At 42.4% G+C, this 22913-nt stretch overlaps 1 protein-coding gene across 2 annotated transcripts; it reads left to right on the top strand.

Moving 5' to 3' along the window:
• Positions 1 to 2093: 2093 nt before the first annotated feature.
• LOC103723257 (H/ACA ribonucleoprotein complex subunit 4-like) lies at positions 2094 to 13162 on the top strand. Of its 2 annotated transcripts, none has more exons than XR_005508523.3 (2): positions 2094 to 4322; positions 12764 to 13162. XR_005508523.3 is itself a non-coding variant. In XM_039119346.3 (2 exons), exon 1 carries the CDS (start codon positions 2338 to 2340, stop codon positions 4249 to 4251), a length of 1914 nt encoding a protein of 637 aa, XP_038975274.1. In that variant the 5' UTR covers positions 2094 to 2337; the 3' UTR covers positions 4252 to 4260; positions 12764 to 13162. The 2 variants fall into 2 exon arrangements, 1 of the variants encoding a protein (XP_038975274.1); XM_039119346.3 differs by having other exon boundaries at positions 2094 to 4260.
• Positions 13163 to 22913: the final 9751 nt, after the last annotated feature.

The raw sequence follows: 22913 nt of genomic DNA, 5'->3' as shown, positions 1-22913 counted from the left end.
ATTACTATATTATAATAATATTATATTATATTATAGTAATATTATACTATATTATATATTTATGTATTAATATATATTATATTTTATTATGCTCTGTTGTAAAATACTATGTAATGTTCTTTTTGATCATTTTGTCATACCAAAAAAAAAAAAAAATTAGTTTACCAAATACATATTAAAGTGGCACGGCATTTTAGAAATATAGTTACAAATAGTAAATAGCTTTCATAAAAACTCTACTTTCAAAATCTCTACTTTCAAAAGATCTACTGCCAATAGCTCCCCTAGCCCCTAGGGCCTAAGTCGGCTCTTTTAGGTTCCATCTATGGTTATGACTCTCAAGATCTAAACCACCATCAAACGGTTGATATTACTTTGGAGCATAAAGTGGTCCGTTGACCATCCGGCGTAACGCGATCCCAAAGACAAGTTCACACGGTCCTAAGGCGCTGCATAGGGTCGAAAGAGGGAGGGGAAAAAAAAACACGCGCACATTCCTCTCTACACCTAGAGAGGCAATTTATACCCTAACTTATTGGATAAAATTATTTTTTAAAAAAATTATTTATCAAATAGATTGGATTCAGATTTAAATCTTGACCTAATTAATCCATTTTGATTAGTTTAATAATTGGATTGGATCATGACCCGACCTATTTAAGCCATTCCATTTAAAACCTGCTTGATGCATTTCTGTTATATTTAACTTGATTCAAATAACTTGTTTAATTTATTAAAAATTCATTTAACATGTTTAATTCATTTAACTTATCTTTACATATTTAATAAACAGATTATGCATGTTGGGTCGAATTATCTATTTAATAAATATGTTAGGTTCAAATCTAAATTTTTGATATGTTTAACAAATAGATTAAATTCAGATTAATGAATTTTATCCAACCCGATTCAATCCAATTGCCCTCCTTCATCAAATAATTTTTTAAAAAAATAATATATTGTTATTAAGATACTATCATGCATAATTTTTTATAGAAAATAAAGTTACATATATAGTGCACATATATTGCACATAACAAGAGCTAGTCATAACAACATTATTATGATCATCTAGGCATCCTTTTAGTATTTCTCCCTTGCCATAGCAATGTCTCTATGATAGTTCTCCTTTGTGCCATATTACTTTAAAGAAATTCTATATTTATTGTACCAAAAAAGAAATGCTAACTTCCATCTTCTTCTATTTTAAAGATTGTAAAATAAAAAAAATTAAAAATTGTCTACTACTATAGAAATTGGTAATAGATAACAATTATCTTGAAAAAAGAAAAAACACATTTCATGACTACTTTTCTAACATTTTCAGAAAATAAAAACTAGAAATTTAGTAATTTTTCTAAACTTTATCTATTGTTTACACATAGGAGATATCGCCCCATTAGCAAATCATTAGACTAGGTACAGCTAGTAGACAATATTTATCCAACCAACTAGGTGGTCAAAAAGGAAGTATCACTTGTTTCAAAATATCCAAAGAATTTAAAATTTAGTAAATTAGATCAAATTACAATAATAGCTGCAGTTTACTGTTCATTGTTTTGAAATATGGCTTCATGACGATCATTATACATTGAATTTGAAACTAAAACTCCGATTTTACTATCTTTACATCAAGTAAGCTTTTCCATGGCTAATAACTTATATAAGACCTATTTGGTTCACAGAAAGAATTTTTCTCTCTAAAATATTTTTTTCTAAAAAGTTGATATTTAGATATATAATGCATAGAAAAGTAATTTTTGTATATTTGGTTAACCATGAGAAAGTAGCACATTCTAGAATGGCTTATGTTTGATTGAGTATCTACATTTCTAAAAAAAATATTGTAAAATACTTATTATACTCTTAATAAAGAAAAATATCTTATCCTATTCTATCTAGAAGTTTAAGAATATTTTTGGAGAAAAAAACCTCTAATTCTTAGCTGGTGAGAATTAAATTTTTTTACATCTTTTATATTTTTTTCATAAAATATAAAAAATTTATTTTCACAAAAAAATATCTTTTTATTTTTTTAAAAAAACTCCAACTAAATATAAATTGTTTCTCCAATCTTTTGTTGACCATATACTCTTTTTTTTTTTCCTCTGAACCAAACGAATCGATAGTCCTAAGACTCGTAAATCTCTATGAGCCTCGCTAGGGTTCAAGCAGAGCATGTCGTTTTATTTATGGCAAGCGGGGGAGCAATAAGATTCGTGACAAACGACGGAGGCTAGGCAATCCAAAACCTCTTTAAAACCCTCTCGCCGCCTCCTTCATTTCCCCCTCGAACATCCACCTAAAACCCTAAAATCCCCGCCACACCCCATCACCATGTCGACGCCGCCGACGATCTCCTCCACCTCCCCCACCTCCGAGAAGAAGCATAAGAAGAAGAAGAAGGACAAGAAGTCCTCCGCGGCCGCTAACGGCGACGACGACTCCCCCATCTCCCGCGCCGCCGACGCCATCGATGACGATCCATTCCAGAAGGACTACCTCATCAAGCCACAGTCGTTCACCCCCTCGATCGACACGTCCAAGTGGCCGATCCTCCTCAAGAACTACGACCGCCTCAACGTCCGCACCGGCCACTACACCCCACTCCCCGCCGGCCACTCCCCTTTGAAACGCCCCCTCCCCGACTACCTCCGCTACGGAATCATCAACCTCGATAAGCCCTCCAACCCCTCCTCCCACGAGGTGGTCGCCTGGATCAAGCGCATCCTCCGCGCCGAGAAGACCGGCCACAGCGGCACCCTCGACCCCAAGGTTACCGGCAACCTCATCGTCTGTATCGACCGCGCCACACGCCTGGTCAAGTCCCAGCAGGGCGCGGGCAAGGAGTACGTCTGCATCGCCCGCCTCCACTCCGCCGTCCCCGATGTCGCCAAGGTCGCCCGCGCGCTCGAGACCCTCACCGGCGCTGTTTTCCAGCGCCCGCCGCTCATCTCCGCCGTCAAGCGCCAGCTCCGCATACGGACCATCTATGAAAGCAAGCTCCTTGAGTACGATCCTGACAAGCATCTCGTGGTTTTCTGGATTTCGTGCGAGGCTGGCACCTATGTTCGGACTCTCTGCGTTCATCTGGGCTTGATCCTTGGTGTCGGAGGGCACATGCAGGAGCTGCGGCGGGTCCGGTCCGGGATCCTCGGAGAGAGGGATAACATGGTAACCATGCATGACGTTCTGGACGCCCAGTGGGTGTATGACAATTTTAAGGATGAGAGCTATCTGAGGCGGGCGGTGATGCCGCTAGAGGTTTTGCTCACGAGTTACAAGAGGTTGGTGGTGAAGGACTCCGCTGTCAATGCTATCTGTTATGGCGCGAAGCTGATGATTCCCGGGCTGCTGAGGTTTGAGAATGATATCGAGGTTGGGGAGGAGGTCGTGCTGATGACTACGAAAGGGGAGGCGGTTGCGCTTGGGATTGCAGAGATGACGACTGCTGTGATGGCGACCTGCGATCATGGATCGGTGGCGAGGATTAAGAGAGTGGTGATGGATCGAGACACTTACCCAAGAAAGTGGGGGCTGGGGCCGAGGGCATTGATGAAAAAGAAGATGGTTGCGCAAGGGCTGCTGGATAAGCATGGGAAGCCAAATGAGAAGACACCGGCAGAGTGGGTTAGAAATGTGGTGCTGCCGACTGGAGGGGACACAATGATTGCAGGCCTTGCAGCAGTGCCAGAGTCAGTGGCACCAAAAGAGGGGGCTGCAGTTGAAGAAGGGAAGGAAGAGAAGAAAAAGAAGAAGAAGCACAGGGATGGGAATGATGGCGATGAAGGGCGGAAGCGTAAATTGGAGGAAGGAGGTGAAAGCCCTGCTGCTAAGAAAGTTAAGGTTGAAGAAATTCAGGATGCTATGGTTGAGGATGAAGGGAAGAAGATGAAGAAGGTGAAGGAGGAGGTTGAGGAAGTGTTGGTTGAAGAGGAGAAGAGCGAGAAGAAGAAAAAGAAGAAGAAGAAAGACAAGGAGAAAGGAGAATTGGTATTGTCTGATGAGGAGAAGGCAGTGGAAAAGAAAAAGAAGAAGAAAAGCAGTAAGGATAAGAGTGAACTAGGATCATCTGATGAGGAGAAGGATGGGGAGGAGAAAAAGAAGAAAAAGAAGAAGAGTAAAGAAGGTGATGATGGTGGGGAACATGAATTACATAGCAGCATAGGAGATGACAACGGAGAAGTAGTGAAAAGTGAGAAGAAGAAGGAGAAGAAAAAGAAGCATCGGGATGCAGAGGGCACAGCATGAGTGGATGAGGTGAGTCTTTGGGATGTCATCTTCAAGCAACAAAGTTGGTTGACCTTTCACATATTGATGCAGTTGAGTGGTAAAATTCATGCAGAACTCTTACTCATTTTTAGCTCTGCATATGTGGCTGCAATGAGGCTAGCCTGATGCTATGGCTCGTAGGTTTTATTTACTGTTTTTTTGTCTTCCTTTTTCTGGAAATGATGATGTATCAGAGAGGCTTCTTTTGCTTATTATGCAATAACGATTTATATAGACATAATTATGTCGTTTTGTATTAGTTGTGGTAAAATGTTATATTCTGCATCCTCTTGATATTTATATCTACAATTTGGATGCTCTTTGTTTGGTTACTGTTATTTAGTTCATGATTTGCATCCGCTCAGGTATAATTCTGCATCACACAAGGAAAATATTAATCGACAGTCATCATATCGGTTTCCTTTCTATGCTCCTGAATTTCATCTCTGCTTTCACTTTTACATATTGTAGTAAATGAAACATTATGACCCTGAATTTCAGAATTCTAAATCTTTACTATTTATAATCACCGTACATCTCTAGTCAAGACTATATTCTAGACTCCCCTGTTATGCCAATCTGCACAATTGTTTGGGCATTCCTTAGTAGCTCTTTTTTGCATTCAGTTGCATATTTCGATCTATAACTGCAAGGAAAGGTTTATTCTGGGTTTTGCATGCACACACAAGTTACTGTCATATCACTAATAAAAGCAAACCTCTAAACATAGCATGAGAACTTGTCGAAGTGTAAAATATTGTTGGATTTCATGATCACTGATAGGTGTGACGTTTGTTCAATCATTTGATGTTGAGAAGCTTGAATAGGTTTAATAAGCCTGCTCTCTCTCTCTCTCTGTCTCTCTCTCTTCCCCCCCTCTCGTTAAAGTGGTCAACTTTTATGATGTCTAAAATTACTTGGAAATGTTCTGTTGGTTCTGCAACATGATTTGCCACTCTTTTGCTTTTTGTTTAAGATTTTATGTTGAAGTCAGCCTTTTTTTAATGTTTATCTATGATTGAATGAGCTGATACTGATTGGTCAAAATGCATGTATCCTTTGAGCTGTCCTATTGATCTATAGATAGAACATGGGCTTACATGCCAGAATTATTAACTAGAAAATTAAGGACCTTGCATTTGCTACAAGGTTTAATACCTGTTTGAGCTTCTCTGTTTTGACAACTGTAGAAAACATTAATTTCAAATTTACATTGTTTCTGTAAGTTAAAGTGAACCGCATGACATGTTACTGAGGACAGACATTAATAATACCCTCATATATATAAACATTAACAAACACTGCCCTAAATCTTACTTTCAGTAATACATCTTATTTAGGTGGCCTGCCATCTGTGGAGATAATATTTGAAGTTATATAGACAAGTAGCATCTGAGGCAAAACCATGACTTTACTTGGTGAGAAGGTGTTTTGAGGGGCGGGGGTTGCAAGAGAGGGAACAATGTTTGTTAAAATCTTGCAAATTAAATTTACCACCTAAATTAATGTAATACAAAAACATTTTACCATTAAATTTTTGATATTCACAAAAAAAATTTAGAACTCTATTCATTAAATAAAATTGCCACCATCTGGTCCCAAATCCAATTGCACAATCTATTTTAATGGTACAGTTTTCTGATAACATACCTTTTAATAATAATTTTATGTCAACATATGTGCAGAAAACTAAAAGGGGGATCATGATGTTGTTGCCCTTTTTTGCTATTTCAGACCCCTTGTAGTTTCTTTTCTCTTGACAAACACTAATAGGTCTTAATAATTGACTTGGTGGACAAAAAAGACTGAGTATTCGTTAAGCAGATTGCTTTTATCCTTTTCTTCTTTAAATGACAATAATACCCTTAAATTTGGTTCCTATTGCAAGACCCATCATTCCAGTTCTGTAATATCTTCATCCATCAACAACCGTTCTCTATTATTTGTCCTCAATGCCCCTCTGTGTGACCTTGCTAGAAGACTATCTCTTGTTCCACCATTAAACCAAGAGCCAAATCATCCCCTTTGCCTCTTCGTAAACGCTGTGTTATTACAAAAAAAACTAACAAGAACAATTGGAGTTCTAGTTCTTATTCTATAAATCAGCAACATTCATTTTGAGGGAATTAAAGTGCTTTATTCTTTTTATTGCTTGCTCTGATTCCTTGGGAAAAGGAAACTGGATTAATCCAGAATTAATTGGTTTCTTTAGAGTAGGCAGAATTGAACTGATATGAAACATGATCTTCTCTCTCTCTTCTCTCTCTCTCTCTCTCTCTCTCTATATATATATATATCTCCCAGGAAAAGGGTAAAAGAAAAACTATTTGATATTTCCTAGTTAATAACTCATCAACTTGGAGATCAAGCTTGTATTTTACACACTGTATAGGCTTTAGAGAATGGCTTCCTCTCCTGACAATTGCCATCTAAATTTCCTCCCTTCAAATTATGAACAGACTAAGCTTGTTGTTTTCCAACATTCATAAAATGGTTCTGGTAGTGAAATAATGAGGCTGACTTTAGTGTTGAGTTCCTGTTTGAAGTTTAACATTTTGATATGCTACCAATAGAGGGGGTGGTGGATGGTTTGGAAAAGGGGGCCAAGACGGTTTGAGAGGTTTGGAACTGTACTCTTTGGACTTTAGGTTGATGTCATGGCTGGAGGGGAACTGCTAACATGGCATTGAGCATGAGAATGAAGACATTTCAAGGTGTTTCTGCAAGAAACAGAGGCAAGAAGGATTTGATATGAGACGCCGACAAAATATAACTTAATGTCTAATGGTTTTCGGAATGCTGGAGTCATGATGATAGTAAATGGGTTTGAGATTGATCTAAGTAGTCTGAAACTGCAGGTGTGGTTTCTGTTTTAGCACTCTTCATTGAGCCAGCCACTTCCTTCTTCAGCTATTCAATTTGATGCTAAGTTCATGTGGGTACATATAAGCTTGAGGGGTTCTTCTTTAAAGAAAAGAAAAAAAAAAAATCATTGATGAGGACAAACACCCATGGTGAGGGAATACTGCATGTTATTAAAACACAACTCACAGATCAAGATTGGTAGGACAATTTTGTCTACTCAATAAAAATTAATGATTTAATTATCTATCTCAAGAGAAAAGGACTGATTGGGTTTGGATAGAAAAAAAAGGAATACAGTGTCAAAATCTAGATAGAAAATTATATGCGAAAGGAACAAAAAAGTTATAAGTGATGAATAATATAATACAGTATGATACTTCTCAAATTGTTGCTAATTTTATAATCTTGATTCACTGGAACTCCTATCAAATGCAAATGGTCGAGGACTTAGAGCTGCATCACTAAGAAAGTTATGAAAATAAATAATGTGAATATCGGGTTAATGAAATAGGAATTAAATATAACTGGAAGCAAATGATTTTTTGTATTAATCAAGTAAGATTGCTAATAAAAAATTGAAGAGTTTTCTTGTGTACAATATGCTTTCTTAACAGAAATAACATAACCTTGACTAGCAAGAACATTAAAGAAAATTAAGGGAGAAAAAAGAGAAAAAGAATCAAAAGCAGCACTAAGCCACTAGTATTTTTCTCCTTGTTGAAACCTATAGTTGATGTGTACTGTGAAGTCAGAGTATACAGACCAGCACCATGAGTGTCGTCCTAGACTCATTGTCACAACAACTCTCAAAATCTATCAGCTGTTGTTTATAGTCTCAGTTAAATCAGAAGTTTATGGTTGCAATTTGGTATTAGAAAACAGTTTTGGGTAGGATTTACGATATCCTTGTCTTCCATCATAAGGAACCTGGTGGTTGCAAATTCTTTGTGTGCAGTTTGATGAATGGATCCCATGTCATGAGATATATGGTTGTTTAATATCACATGATATAATTGACTACTTTATTCTCATAAAAATAACCTTGGTAAGTGGTAGCCTTAGGAAAATAAGAAGTTTTGCGAACTCAAAAATATAAAGATGCTGTGAGCAATTGAACTATAACCTCTTATATATTTAATTGAAACTCCTGACTGTCTTGCATCCATGAGGCTCTGGATGGCACGTCTTTATTGTCATGTGCTATTCCCGTCCTTTGACTTTGCCAATGCTAGGATCAGCTGGCTACCTTTATATCAATTTTGGGTGAATTGGGATCCCCCGGGCCGCCTTCCTCCCTGGATAGCATATTTATAAGTCACTAGTTTTGGGATATGATCGCTACTAAATAGTTAACTCACTCCTTCCCTGCTTGCTAAAGTTTATTGGGTTCAGACTTGAAGAGGGACCATTTTCTAAGTACTGTTTTTTTTTCAGTAATTCAGTCCTTTCCCTTTAACGTGCTTCAGATGTTTAAACCACTTCCCATTTGTATGCGGAAACTGGATAATCACAGTTGTTCTGGGGCATGAGCAGAATGGAGACCAATAAAATTTTTAGCTTTTCTGCAAAGAAATACCTGACTTTTGTCTTGTGCCCTTTCTGCAAATTCGGGAAAGATTACCACAATCACCATTAAAGTTTACAAAACCACTTCCATGCAGTTCATATTTTTTCAAAACAACTAACTGGCTTTTAATTGTCTTCTGCCTTTTCTGCAAATTCAAGGAAGATTACCACAATCACCATTGAAGTTTACACAGAACCAGTTCCATGCTGTTCTCATATTCTCAAAACAACCACCTCTCATAGACAGCCAGTTTGCAGCGCTTTCACTGTATTCGTACTACTTGTTCCCATATAAGAACTGTTCCATTCCATATGGTCTTACCCTTAAACAGAAAAATGACTGTGTGATCTAATATACTATCTTTGGCCTATGCTCTTATATACATGCCTCTAAAGTAGAACATAATTGAATCCAAATAATAGATCGCCTTGTGTGCAAATGTATTTATCATCATATTGCAGCTCTGGACCATTAAGCACCAAAAGATTATATGAAGGCATGCAAAAGATCAAAGAAAACTAATCTGAACAAGATACTGGCATGGTGGATATGGATACATGAACAATGGACTATGCAATTGAATCCTAGATCGGTTTATGCGGTTCAGTATCTTTTTTCCATAAATTGTATTATGGCCTATTTGTTGATACTGAAAACAGTTGATTGTTCATATTTTATCTTGATTTTCCAAATAATTCAACAATTGCCTGGAGTTGGAAGTTTACCAAATTAAATGTTGTAATTTTGGTAACTGGACATAGGATTTAGTGGGTCCTTAGGATCTAATGGGTTCTTTATATACCTGTCACCGCTTCATCCTTTTAAGTTAATATTATTAGAGGTTTTATTTGTGTATGTTCAGTGCATATGTTAATTTCCATTGAGTTGTTGAACCAGTGGTCATATTGCTTGTAGGATTGTTATTACATCTGAGGTTCTGTAGTTTCTAGCTTTGTTTATCCTTTTTCTCTTGTAATACTGAAACCAACAAGCACTTCTATATTAATTCTAAGCTTGTTAACATAATTTTAAAACCTTGACTTCATCGAATCTTGCCTGGCCTTTTGTTGTTTTCTTGCATTCTCGGGAATCAATTTTGTTGTCAAGATCGCCTATTTGAATATGCACTTATTTTATTTAGCATTCACATAATTGACACAATACTCTTACTGATAGAACTTGTGGATCGAAACAAATTTCTGAATTTCAATGCTGTATATGTTTTAAATTTCTTTTGCCTCTTTGAGCTAGAGTGCAGCAGAAAACTTATCATTCCTTACGCTAACTCCCGTTATTTCTCCTGCTCTTTTTCGTGACCCTTTCTTTTGAGAATCAAATCTTTGTGTGTTCTATGGAAGCATTTAGCTGCTTTGGGATTTTATGTTTGTTTAGTTACGTGGCGATTATGTTTTGTTGGACATGTTGGATGCGGACTTCATAAGGGCAGTGAGATATTTTGCTTTATTTCCTGGAGAAAGAGGAGATATTTAACATTTCAGTGAATGATGAAATTTTGAGGACAAATAGGAAGAAGTTAACTTGATGAAAAAATTTAGTGTTGCAAGGCTGTGAGCTTAGTTCCATGGCAAGTGGGTCAGGTGTTAATAAATTATGAAGTTGGAAGCACTTAGAGATGAAGGTTGGGAGTTGTTTCTACAGTTGCACTAAGATATGAACTTGAAAGGATTGATAGGTCTCCCTGATGGAGAGTGATACTTTATTAAATTCGCATTTATCTATTTTGGAAATAAGAAATATGAAGAAAATGGAAAAAATAAGAAGGAAAGAGAGGATAAAAATGATAGTGTTCATATCTTGGTAGTTTGGATTGCAGGTGAGTTTCTCTCCCATTGTTAAACAGACTAACGAGGTCTGTAATTTTTTAAGACATTCAATAGAAGCTAACCGCAAATAAAAGGGGGTACTGTTCATGTCTTTTACCCTAATTTTTGCCATGTCATCATGTAGAGGCATACTGTGTGTCGGTTTGATACTGTACCATACCAATTCATATCATATTGGGAAGATATTGGTAGATACATACATATGTAAATATGCATGTACGTACTACAAATATATGTGTGTGCGCGCGCGCGCATGTAATGGTGAAGATTTTTTTTTTTTTTGTTTTTTCGGTGGTGGTTGGTTTCAGGGGATTATTAAAACTAAGCTTAATAGACAGAGATCTACTTGTTTATGAGCTTTTAGAGAGGTGAAAAAATTACTGAAAATGTATGTTTTCTGCCATTAAGGATGGTTGTGCCTTCTCCTTTTGTATGACTACATTAATCCCGTGGTGCCATTTAAAAAAAAAATGTTGGACACTGTAGTCACCAATTTCTTTTAAAAAAATGTAACATGGAATCTCTGTTACACTACCCGGACACTCAGTTTTTGCCAAAATACCTGCACCCCAATACTTAGAGATGGGTACAGTTATGGTATTATGGGTCCTTATAGTGAATTTCTTGAAGATTTGGGATATGGAGATTACCCTGCATGATATAAATTGAACTCATAGATATAGAATCTAAGGTCTATATTCTACGATCAAAGACTAAGGGAGCCATTTATTTGTCTTGGTCTGTTAAAATTTCTGTCACAACCGTAAAAATGGTTTGGTGACATCTATTAAATAACATATTGAAGCACTTGTACTCATTTCTTTATATTTATCTGGTGTTTTTTAGGTAGGTAGCCTAAAGGTATCTAAGACATAATTAAAATTGCAATATATTAGAGGTGGATGGATTTGTTCAGTTTTATCCATCTAAACATGGATTAATAAAATGACATGGAAACTTTAGTAGTGCTACATTGTTGTATTGAAGGGAGATCATGTGGGAGGGATGATGGTGTATGTATAGAGCTTTATGAGCTGCGTCGGTAGCAATAGGGGCTAGAAACATAACTTCTTACATAATAAATTTTTTCTTCTTTGTTAGCCGTAACATTTTGCATAGTTAGAATTAAGATGCGTCTCAAATGAACATAATTGGGCAGTGGTTAACTTCAATGGGAACTTGCTGCTACAGCTTGCAGAATTTTTTTATTCATAAAAAAATTCAAAGCTTGTCCTGCGAGAGACAGGCCAAGCTTGAAGACTAAGGAAAAGATGGCTTCTGTGATTTGTTAAAGCAGTCTATTTATGGTTATTTATAGGCATTCATGAGCAATCTCATGCATATTGTGAACTTTTACAGGGCAGACAAGTCTTAGGAAATTAAATCTCATGCTTCTAAATTTTTATCTATGATCATAATGTATTCAGAAAATTACCCACAGACTACCCATCAACCCGTAGATGATGAAGAACCTAGCAACTTTACTCCTTAACCATAGATCAAATATAACACCTACCAAGCTTTTCTGAAATCATTTGCTATTACCTCATACACATGCCAATCGATTAAACATTTTGAATAAATTCTGATCAAATTCTTTATTAGAGGAATTAGAGCTAGTAAACATTTTGAGTAGAAATTATCGATTTAGAGGAGCCAATGTTCGATGCAGCTCCTTGCAATACATACATACATATAGGATCAAATCAATCTTGAGACAGTGCTATACCAGGATGCTGCCATTAGAGTTTAACTGCTTAAAAGAAAGACATGCTTCCAGAGATCTTTGATCTGTCTACAATATAAGAGCAAGTGAAAGTTGTCCTTGATCCTCATGCATGCAGTCGAACCAAGACAACCATCAGAAGAGAGTATGGTAACCAACAAAGTGCTTATTATTCTGAGCAGAAAAAAAATGCATGCTGCTTCTCCTTTCACTTTTACTTGTCACAATGGCTTTCATTTTTGTCACCTTTGAAGGAAAGTTTGAGAAACATCAATGGCGTTGAGAAAGGTTTTCAAGCTCTAACTCATTGTTTGTGACCAAGATTAGCATCTATGTATATGCAATTCAGTATTGGCGCTCAATGATTCCCTTCCCCCTCCTTTTTTTTTGTCAAAAAATTTTAAGGTCATGGATAGCATTGAAGTTATTGGCTTGATGGGTTTTGCAATATTTTATTGTTTATGTAATTGCCTTTCTTTCCTCTTGCAGGAAGAACTGAGTTAGAATCTTGGAAATAGGGAAACTTATTTGTTGCCTGACACGGACACGCACTACTAAGTATCTTGCTGAATGCTAGCAAGTGACCCACGCTAGCTGAAAAAAACAGCATGAAGGTGGTGATAAGCAGAAGCTATGATTGTATTGAAGTTATTTTTTCCCTGGCAAAGATGTGTTTACAGTTAAAACTCTTTTTCTTTATTTACCTTGGTTGACAGCTAAAACTTTTTTTTAACCTTGGTCGAGGAGAGTGTTGGAATCTTCGTTTCTATATTGCTTTTGCTGTGTTATTCTTATTGGAGCTGAGAAAGGAAAGAAAATGTTGACGAAGATTATCAGCATTGATGAGGAAAAACAAATAAATTTGGCAGAAGCTATATTTTCATTTTATGCCATTTGATTTGGGTTTATGGTATAAAAAAAAAGAGTTAAGTAATTTATAGTGTATATATTATAAGTAGAAAAGGTTAAATATGTGTGCATATAAAATGATATAAGTGAATATAAAATGATATTTATGGTGTGATCACTTTGCAGTGGTTAACCACCAATCAAGGAACACATAATTGTGTCAATGATATTTCCATGCAATTTCAGTTCTTCAAACTCATTAAACCCTTCGAAAACGCATGCATGCCTTTTTCATTCGTGGGTATCTTTAAATAAAGAACTCCAGGTTTCTTAATGGTCGGGTGAGGAAGAAAAGAAACGTAAGATTTGGTTTACAAACAAATCACTCAATTAACCTTCTCTGATAACACGTAGCACAACAAAATAAATTTTAAGTAAACCAAACAAAAAGGAACTTGTAAATTTCTATTTATCAGCACATAATTGAGAAATCCGGGTGAAAGTGCCGAAAAATGTAACAGTGGTTTGGCAGCGGTGGTGTTTGGCGGAGGGAGATATAAAGAGGGAGGGCAATCAGGACCATCGGCGAAAATATTATTCTAAGCATGTAATGGCAACATTTTTTTTTTTTTTTATACTAAGATGGGTGTTTCACACTATTCGAATATGAATACATCTAAGAGAGTTAGAAAATAACAAGTTTTGAAGAGCCCTCGAAGCAAACATCACATTAGTCCAGAGCACTCCACCGGAGTGGTCAGCCACGAAGGAGGCTACCTAATCTGCATCCTTATTTGCCTCCCGATAGATATGCTTCATCATAAAGGAGGTGCTCTCTCTCGGGGGGGTCCGAGGGACGAAAGCACGGACCACCCCTTGATTCGGGATATAGAGATGATGACGAGAGATGGGGTGGCCATCTAGGCCAAGTATGTATTTAGAGAGGCCAACGGAGCGGCCGACTGGGTGGCTGCCTACGTGGCTCACCACTCAGAGTACACCCTGTGGTCAGGGGAGGAGGAGCTGCCATTAGCACTCCGCAAGCTTGTGTTTTTTGATTTTATTGAGTGTATTCGTACGCGCATTGTATGAAGACCTGCAAGAGCAAAAAAAAGGTGCTGCTCTCTCTCGACAGACTCTAAATATTTTGAAGCAGGAGGTTATCCCGCTCCTAGATCTAATCGATAATCATAGCAGATTTGTCCTCAACCAGGATGAAATCAGTTCTCAAAGTGCGTCGAGCAAGCTAACACCAGCCTCAACATCCCTCAGCTCCACTCTTGGAACTGAGGTGTTGAAGATCGGGCTATTGCCAGCTGCGATGAGTTTGGAGTTCGAGCCTCTAATTACAAACCTTGTGATGAGAGTACAAAAGTGCGATCTACACATCACTTAAATTGGTATTATTGCTAACAAATAATAATAAAAGTGCTACATTAATATTATATTTTTGTTGGATGCAGTTAATCGTAAATCAGAGTTAAGATGCGTATTTGGTACAGATTGGGATGATGCATAACTCCGAACCTGATCATGCTGAAGCATAATTAATCTGATCAAGTACACTTGCACTTGAGCAACACTTGGCAGTCATCCGGAGGCACCGCATAATGGATTCGCCAAGGGCCTAGTTTCATTATCCGAGAGGATCCAAAAGCCCGTGGGGTTCACAGCAGCGGATCCGTGATCGCGATCCATCCGCGCCTCCCAACATCCCACGCATCCGTCCGTTCCTTCGAACTAGCTTCCGTGTCCGCGTCTCAAGCGTCCGCGTCTCACCCTCCGTGTCACAGATCCCAGCATCCCGCGTCCAAGCCTTCTGCGATGGAACAGCGGCAGACTTTGGATTCGCGATCATCCCAACAGCCATTCCATCTCTGCGTCAACCTTCTTCTTCAATCAATTCTAGCTGATCAGCTCCTCCCGCGATGCATCTACTCCATCCACCCCTTCCGAATCAGCTTCCGGATTAGCAAGCAATCAGCCTCCCAGCTCTTGGTCTCCACGATCAACTCGCTTCCCAGCTGTCCATGGTTCATCTCCCGCGCACATCCTCCGTTCCTAGATCCACTCTCCCGCATCCCAGCTCCTTCCCAGCCTTCCGTTTGCGTGCAATCCTCCGCTATCAGCTTCTTCCCGTGACACATGCCAAAGATCCCGCTACAATCTTCTTCTCCAGCCATCCACGATGCTTGTGGAGCCCGCGATGCATGCCAAGCGTCCGCAATCTCCCGAGCGTCTTACGCGTTCCAGCTTCCAGCCTTCCAGCATCCCGCGATCAACGTTCGAGATCCCTCTCCGTTCACCCATCTCCACCGCGTGCACTCAGGGGGGGATCGAATGCTATCTATATAGCTCTCTCGGCTGAAGAGGGAGGGGGATGACTCATTCGGAAAAACAGAGGACGTTGTTTTGGTTCCCACACAAAAAGAACATAGGAGGGAGGAGAGGAGAGAAACAGGGTATGCCCTGTTTTTGAAAATAAAAAGAAAAAAAAAGGGAAGAGGAACAAGGGAGATTTTTCATGTTGATGGCCGGCTAATCCCTTTGGTCAAGGGTGATGGGAGAATCCTTGACTTGTTATTTTCTTGATGTAAACTCTAAACTATTGTTCTATTTAATTTAGATCTTTTGATATGTTTTGGTTTCTTGCTTGCCTATGTTGTAGATAGTTCTTTAATGATTTATATCTATTGATGCATGGATTACTTTATTATTTGATTTGTCGTAGACATAACCGGCACGACGAATGCTTAGAAATTGAGTTCGTGTGTTCAAACAATATATTCCATGATTAGATCTATCCTACATTTGAACTTTTAAATCAGAAACCGTAAAGTTTATATCTTGACTGTACTATTGTCAAGGGGGATTCCGGATCCCTAACCATCTCTTTATTATCGAACTTAATCTATTAATTAGTTTCTCTAAACTTCTATAAACCATCTGAAATCACATCTGAAATTAAAATGATAATTCATAGACCGCTCCCTGAGGAATTGATCTCGGACTTCCGAGTTTTACTGCTTGTGCGATTCTCCTGCACTTGGGAGATTAGTTTCGCGAAAGCATTTTTGCTAACACATCACCTTGCTCCACCTCCACTGCTACCATCCATCACATACCATCGAAGTTGACCTCGAGAAAACTCGAGAGTGAGGACTCTCAAGTAATGAATACCATCCGAGATGCTGCAAGAGCTAAAGTAGAGTCTTAAGAGCCTTGAGCTATCAAAGGTTCTCCAAAGGACATGAGTGGATCTCAATAGCCTGCACTCGAGCCCTTTCTAAGAAGAACCTCGGTGGCTAACTGCTCTCCTAAAAAATTCAGATATTTCTGGCTAGCCAAATATGATAAGCAACATAGGCAGTCATAACTATTATAGATCTGGAGTGTAGCCTGCTAAAGTTGCCTCTCAAGTATTCTAGAAAGGTATCAACTCGAGTTGCCGACTAGAGTAATTGCCAACCAATCACCATACCCACACTACTCTTCCACATTTGAAGAGGATATGATCAACACACTCCTGCACCTCGCAATAAGGGTAGGTTGGCGAGATGCTCAGTCCTTGACTGTTAATAATGCCCTGATTGGAAGGCGCCTCCATGTAACCTTCTAGATGAGCTACTCTCGGATGGACACCTAGCTTCCATATCCATCTATGCATAATCTAACCTTTGTGTAGGCTCTCCTATGAAGAGATCGTAGAGATCCTTGGTTCTAACCCTCAAGTTATAGGTGGATATTCGAACCCTCACATTAGGAACATTAAGCCCAGGGATTGCGATGGACTGCACCCTCTCGGCCAAGTGCTCTTCAAACAACTGAGCAACCAAACTAGTGTCCCACCTCCTCTCTTTAGGCAAGAGCAAGTCACAAACCTGCATGCTATCCGCCATCTTGGTGCTGATCGTGGTCGACCACTACCTCAAAAGAAAGTCATCCACCTAAGTATCCCTCATGACATTCACACTCCACCCATCCCCAATCAGCCATTTTGTGTTGGCTATCATTATTAAGGCATGCATGCAAATCTCCCTCCAGATAAAAGAGCAACTCTGGCCAGCCTGAATCTCCACATCTGATGTCCAAAGGTAGTACTTGGCCCTCATCACAGAACTTCAGAAGTTATCAGGCTCAAGCAAATACATCACATCATGCCTACCAATCAATACCTCTCTTCCGATCAATAATGACTGAATGCCCCGTCCACTTTCTTGCAACGACTGATAATCAAGCCCTAGGCAATAAGATGCATCCTGTGTCCACCGCCATGTGAAACCCATAGAAAGTTATGGAACATCTGCTCATGAGCGAGGATTTTGATATGATGGTATTGGACAAAAGATAAAGCAGCATAGAGCTAAGGACAGATCTCAACAAAGTCAGCATGTCCATCATAGATAAAGATGTCTCCTGCTAACCCGCCTGCCATTCCTAAACATACTAGCACACTCGGCCCTCCGGAGCTTCCGCCTGGTGATGGGAACACCTAGGTATCTTCATGATTCCTCCTACTTCCAGATCCTAAAGAACTCCCTAATAGTGTGCTTCACATGTGGCTTTGTGTTTAGGCCAAAGTGGACAACAGGTTTGAGCAAGCTGATTTTCTATTATTTGATTGACTATTTTTGTTTATGAATAACAAAATGGTAAAAATTCTTGAAAAATCTTCTAGATCTCCATTTTGGCATTCTTCATTAGAACTTTTTTTCTCTCTCATCCATATTATTAGCATTACCACTTGTTTATTGCTTACACTTAAATCTTCAGTTTCAATATAATATTAGCTTTTACTAATTGTTGCTGGAAATTGGACCCGGGGGCGACCATGGGCTGAGAGGGGAGGAGCTCCGCTGCTGGAACAGTAGGTGGCGGCGCGTCAGCTGATGGCGTCCTCCTGGAGAGTCCTGCAAGAAGCCGGTGGCCGGGATCTCCGGTGCCGGCCTTCCGATGCTTAAGTCAGAGGGTGGCTAGTATATGAGTGGAGTAAAAGAGGAAAATGTTTGTTCTTGTGTCCCCCCCTTTTTTTCCCCCCAGGTTTCCTTTTATAGAAGGATATTATGTTACCTGAGAGGTGACAGGGTAAATTGTCTTTTTCGTGATAATTGGGCACGATCATGCTCATTAATGGCGTTGTGGAGAATAAGACCGGATCAGACCGGAGTCAGCGAATTGTCATGGTTGATCGGACCTGTTGGAGTGGTTGAACCGCCGGCCGTGGTGGGCCTGGGGTTCGTAGATAGCAAGTGCATTAATTGCTGAGTGAACCGGTGATCAGGGAGAGCCATACGCTTTAATAGTCTAGTGATCTGGAGATCATCTTGAGCTGTGTTCATTTAATGGTTGAGTGCATTGGAGGCCCGCAGGGGTCACACGCATTAATGATAGGGCGTGCCGAAAGCCTGCGGAGGTCACGTGCCTTAATGGCTTGACAACGGCAACAGAGTACGGTGGAGTCAGGTATCTAGTTGTCAGATTCTCTAAGGGATTAGGCTGGGGTCGAATATTTGGACAAGGCATGGGCTCGGCACCTGGTCGGGTGCCGAGCCGAGCCAGTTGCTCAGCGGAGTGCCTCCAGTTTGAGCGTTGTGGGGTCGGGCGCCTTTATGGCCGGCGCCTTCCTGGTCGGCGCCTTCCTGGTCGGGCGCCTTGGTCGAGCGCCTTCCTGGTCGGCGCTCCCTGGTCGAGCGCCTTTCTGGTCGGCGCTCCCTGGTCGAGCGCCTTTCTGGTCGGCGCTCCCTGGTCGAGCGCCTTCCGGGTTGGCACGACTTGGTTTTTCCCCCAATACTACCCCCCGACTTCCGAGTTCCAGCTGGCCACCAGCTCGAGCGCGGGAAGTAGTTTTAGTCGGGCCATCATGAGTTAGGAAATTTCGAATTATCGCGTGCTTCAAGGCGCTTTTAATGGGCGGCGTCTCTTCTTTTCCGAAATGTCTCATTATTAGGGTGCCTTTCTCGAAGCGTCTTCGCGTCGTGGGCTCATGATAGGGCCACACGATCCGACGAAGCGCTTCTGCGTTCGAAGCGTCAGCTTGAATTAAATGCGGTGCTCCGGCTCTCGAGCCTACACGCGTCATGATCTGAACGGGGAGCAGCATTTTGCTCGCTGATCTGAGCCGTTGGAGGAACCTATATAAGCCCTCACCTGGCCTCCAGCTACTTTCTTATTGTCTTCTTCCTCCAGCTTCTTCTCAGTCCGAAGTTTCCAATCTCCGGCGTCCTTCACAGATCCCTCCTTTTTTCTATCCTTCCAGAATCCTTTCCTCTCTTCTTCCTAATGGGTCCCGGTCCGAGCGATATCGAGTCCACAATGAGTGAGCTAGAGGTCGAGATGGTCGAGGAATGGTTCTTTCCTCGACGAGGGTTCCGTTTGGAGCCCGCGGGATTGGGGGATCGAGTAACGAATCCCCCGGTAGGCCGGATCGGAGTGTACCTAGAGGCACTCTGGGCTGGCCTATGATTTTTCTTTCACGGGTTCGTAAACGAGTTGCTTACGGAGTACCAGTTGGTCCCGGCGCAACTCACTCCGAATGCCTGGAGGACAATTGTCGGTTTCCTGTCGCTGTGTTTGGCGTACGGGATTCCGACCTCTGTGAACGTTTTCCGGCGACTTTTCATGTTAAAGTCAAACCCGAGAGACGGAGAGTGGCTCTACGTCGCCCTTCGGGCAGGTCGGCCACTCTTCCAGGGCGCCCCATCATCCATTCATGAGTGGAAGAAGAAATTCTTCTTCCTGGGCTTCGAGCGGACATGGGGGTTTGACCCTAGGTGGAGGTCGAGCCGACTTAGGACCGTCAACAAAGTCCCCAAGCTTTCTACGCGCGAGCAGGGGATCCTTGACGCCGTTTGCAGCCTCGGAGACAGTATTCTGCTGAGTGGCCTCAAAAGCGAGGACGCTCTAGTGAATGTTGGCCTGAGCTCGGCGCGTCCTCAGGGTAAGGGTAATAATAGAAAGTCCTATTTTTTTCTGCTATCATTCTGCGTTCTAATCCTGCTTGTCCTTGCAGATATCGCGAAAATGGTGACCAAGAGCGAGGTTCTGTACGCCCGTTTTCAGAAAAGGGCGGCCGAGCTTGCGGGAGAACTGACCGAGCCAAAGAAGAAGGCAAAGGTCTCGGCCGCCGTGGTCACCGAGAAGGGTGCTCCCAGTACCGCGCACTCCGAGGCTGGTCGGGGGGAGGGCCCAGGTTCTAGGGGCGTGAGCTCTGGTGGAGCTACGATGGCACTCCCGTGCCCGGCGCCAATTTCGCAAGTTCCTGGTCGGCAAGAAGCCCCGAGCACCGACCAGGGAGTGATTGTTTCTGCGGCGGGTTTGGCGCTTGCGCACCCTGCTCCAATTTTGCGGCAGTCAGATCGGCCGTCTGTCCGACCCCAATTCCCCAGTCCTGAGCCGGGGAATAGCCAAGGAGCCACGGGGCCGCCTCCACCCAGGCCAGCAGAGCCCAGTCTTCCGGGTTCGTCGGGTCTCCGGGAGAGGGTGCCTTACGCTCCCGGTTGGGCGGTTTTCGAGGGCGACTCAGCCCTCGATAATCCCCAGATAGCGCGCGAGGTTCTTCGGGTCGCGCTGCTCCCGGCCGACCAGGCCAAGATCCGGTCCATGAATTATGGCGCCTTCATGGACTCAGCCCTTTGCTCTGCCATCCGGGTAAGTTAACCTCTTTATTTGTGCAAGTTTATTTCAAATTGGATTCGCTTCTCACGTCCCTCTTTTACAGCATCTGCACGAGACCGAGACGCTGATGCACATAATCCAGGATTATCGAGAGCGAGCCCGAAGGCATTAACGGGGGCACGAGGAGGCCGAGGCGAGGCGTCTGGTGTTCGAGGCCGAGCGCCAGGAGCTCCAGACGAGGATAGGGGCGGCCGAGGGCGAGATTCGGGCTCTGACCGCCGAGCTCGAAGAGGAGAAGGGCGCGCATACACTGGTCAGATCCGAAGTGCGCGCCGTGGAGGCTCGTCTGGCCGAGGCCGAGTCGACGCTCGCTATCCGCGAGCAGGAGGTGGGGGAAGCTCACCTCAAGGCCCAAGAGCTCGAGGCCCGTTTGCTCGACGCGCAGTCCTTGCTCGTCGCTCGCGAACGAGAAAAAAAGAATCTAGAGCGGAAGGCCACGTATCACGAGGCTCGGGAGAAGGAGGCTCGGGAGCAGGCCCAGGACGCCGTTAAACTCTTCCGTGAATCGAAAGAGTTTTGCGACCTACTGGAGGAGGAAGGCGTAAATGGGCTCATCCAGGGCTTCAAGGACTTCCGCAACCAACTACGGCGACTTCTCCCGGACTTCGACCTTAACCTGCTTCAATCAGGAGCGGGGGTCGAAGAATCGGAGGCGGAGGCGGAAGCTCCGGCGGTCGACGAGGCCGCCCAGGAGGGCCCGGCCGAGGCGCCCGAGGCTGCTCCCGAGGTTGCCGAGGCTACTGAGGTAGAGACCTCGGTCGCGGAGGAACCAGCCGTCCCTGAAGTTGCCGAGGACAATAGAGCCGAGCCTTAGATTTTTCATTTTCTTCATTTTTGTAAATTGGGATGGCCTTCATATTGTTATAAGGCCGAGCCTACACTTTGTACTTAGCCTTCGGGCTCCTTTAAATGAATATCTTTTCGTAACTTGCAATCGGTTTATGTTTCGATTTTTGGTAGACCTAGGTTTCTTCAATCGGATCCGCTTTAGGTTCCAAGGACTTGGGCTCTGCAGCCCCAATTTCGTCTGCTACGCAGTTAGACCTGTATTTAGGTTCGGCATATTTGTCCAGTCCGGGCTCAGGTCCGAGTTTCCGCTGCTCGGACCTTCGACCAGCGATGTCGCGATGCTTAGGTCTGAGGAGATGCGCTTAGGCTCGGCAAGCCTTCTCGAGCTTAGCTCAGAATTCGGCCGAGCCCTAGGACCAAAGGTCACTAACCCAACTCGAATTTTATTCGGACTCCGAACTCGAACCTTAGGTTGCCGAGGCAGATTGTCGGACCTCTTCCGACAAAACCAAGTCGGATATCCCGAGGCTCGGGATGGGAGTTCATCGAGCTGCCGGTATAGACCAGGCTATAGCTCGTTGTCGAGCAGTGCATGCGGGACGGGCGAGGCCAGGGAGAGGCCCGGCAATGATTGGCCCGGCCAGGTACCTTGGCGCTAGTCGGTGTTTCATTCAGGTACTTAATTAATTAGGAATGAAGTAAATGAAATAATGTAAGACATTAATCGAAAGGGTACCTGGTACCATGAGCGTCTTGCGATGAGGTTGTGAACTTTGCTCGGCAATTTTAAAAACGCTCTTCTGCTCGGAGTCCGTTCTCTGGGGACGCCGGCATGATAGAAGAAACCAGTTGCCATCAGAGATGTTTCACTGACCACGAACAGATGGAGATCGAGCCGAGCTCGATGTTTGATGGAGATCGAGCCGAGCTCGATGTTTGGTGGAGACCGCATCTCGAACTCACGAACATCTTCGGGGAGACCACGAAGGTGCTCCATCATCCCGAAATATCGGGGCATCCCGACCGTAGTCGAGGTATTTGATGGAGATCGAGCCGAGCTCGATGTTTGATGGAGATTGAGCCGAGCTCGATGTTTGATGGAGATCGAGCCGAGCTCGATGTTTGATGGAGATCGAGCCGAGCTCAATGTCGACACTCTAAGGTTTCGTAAAGGCGTTCGGCTTCGCTCTATGCTGATTGACGAGCTGGGCCAAGTCGGGCTCTACCCGATTCTTCTGAGGGCCGACCCGTGCCTCCAGGGTTTCAGCCGAAGGCTGGTCTGTTGCTGGGACCGACACCTCGGCTGGTCGCTTCGCCTCATGGGTCG

Source organism: Phoenix dactylifera, chromosome 3 (assembly GCF_051530095.1).
Source record: "Phoenix dactylifera cultivar Ajwa chromosome 3, Ajwa_hap1_PhDact_Kaust_v1.1, whole genome shotgun sequence".
NCBI lineage: Eukaryota > Viridiplantae > Streptophyta > Magnoliopsida > Arecales > Arecaceae > Phoenix > Phoenix dactylifera.
Note: the sequence above shows the minus strand (reverse complement) of the source record. Positions and strands in the feature narration are given on the sequence as shown.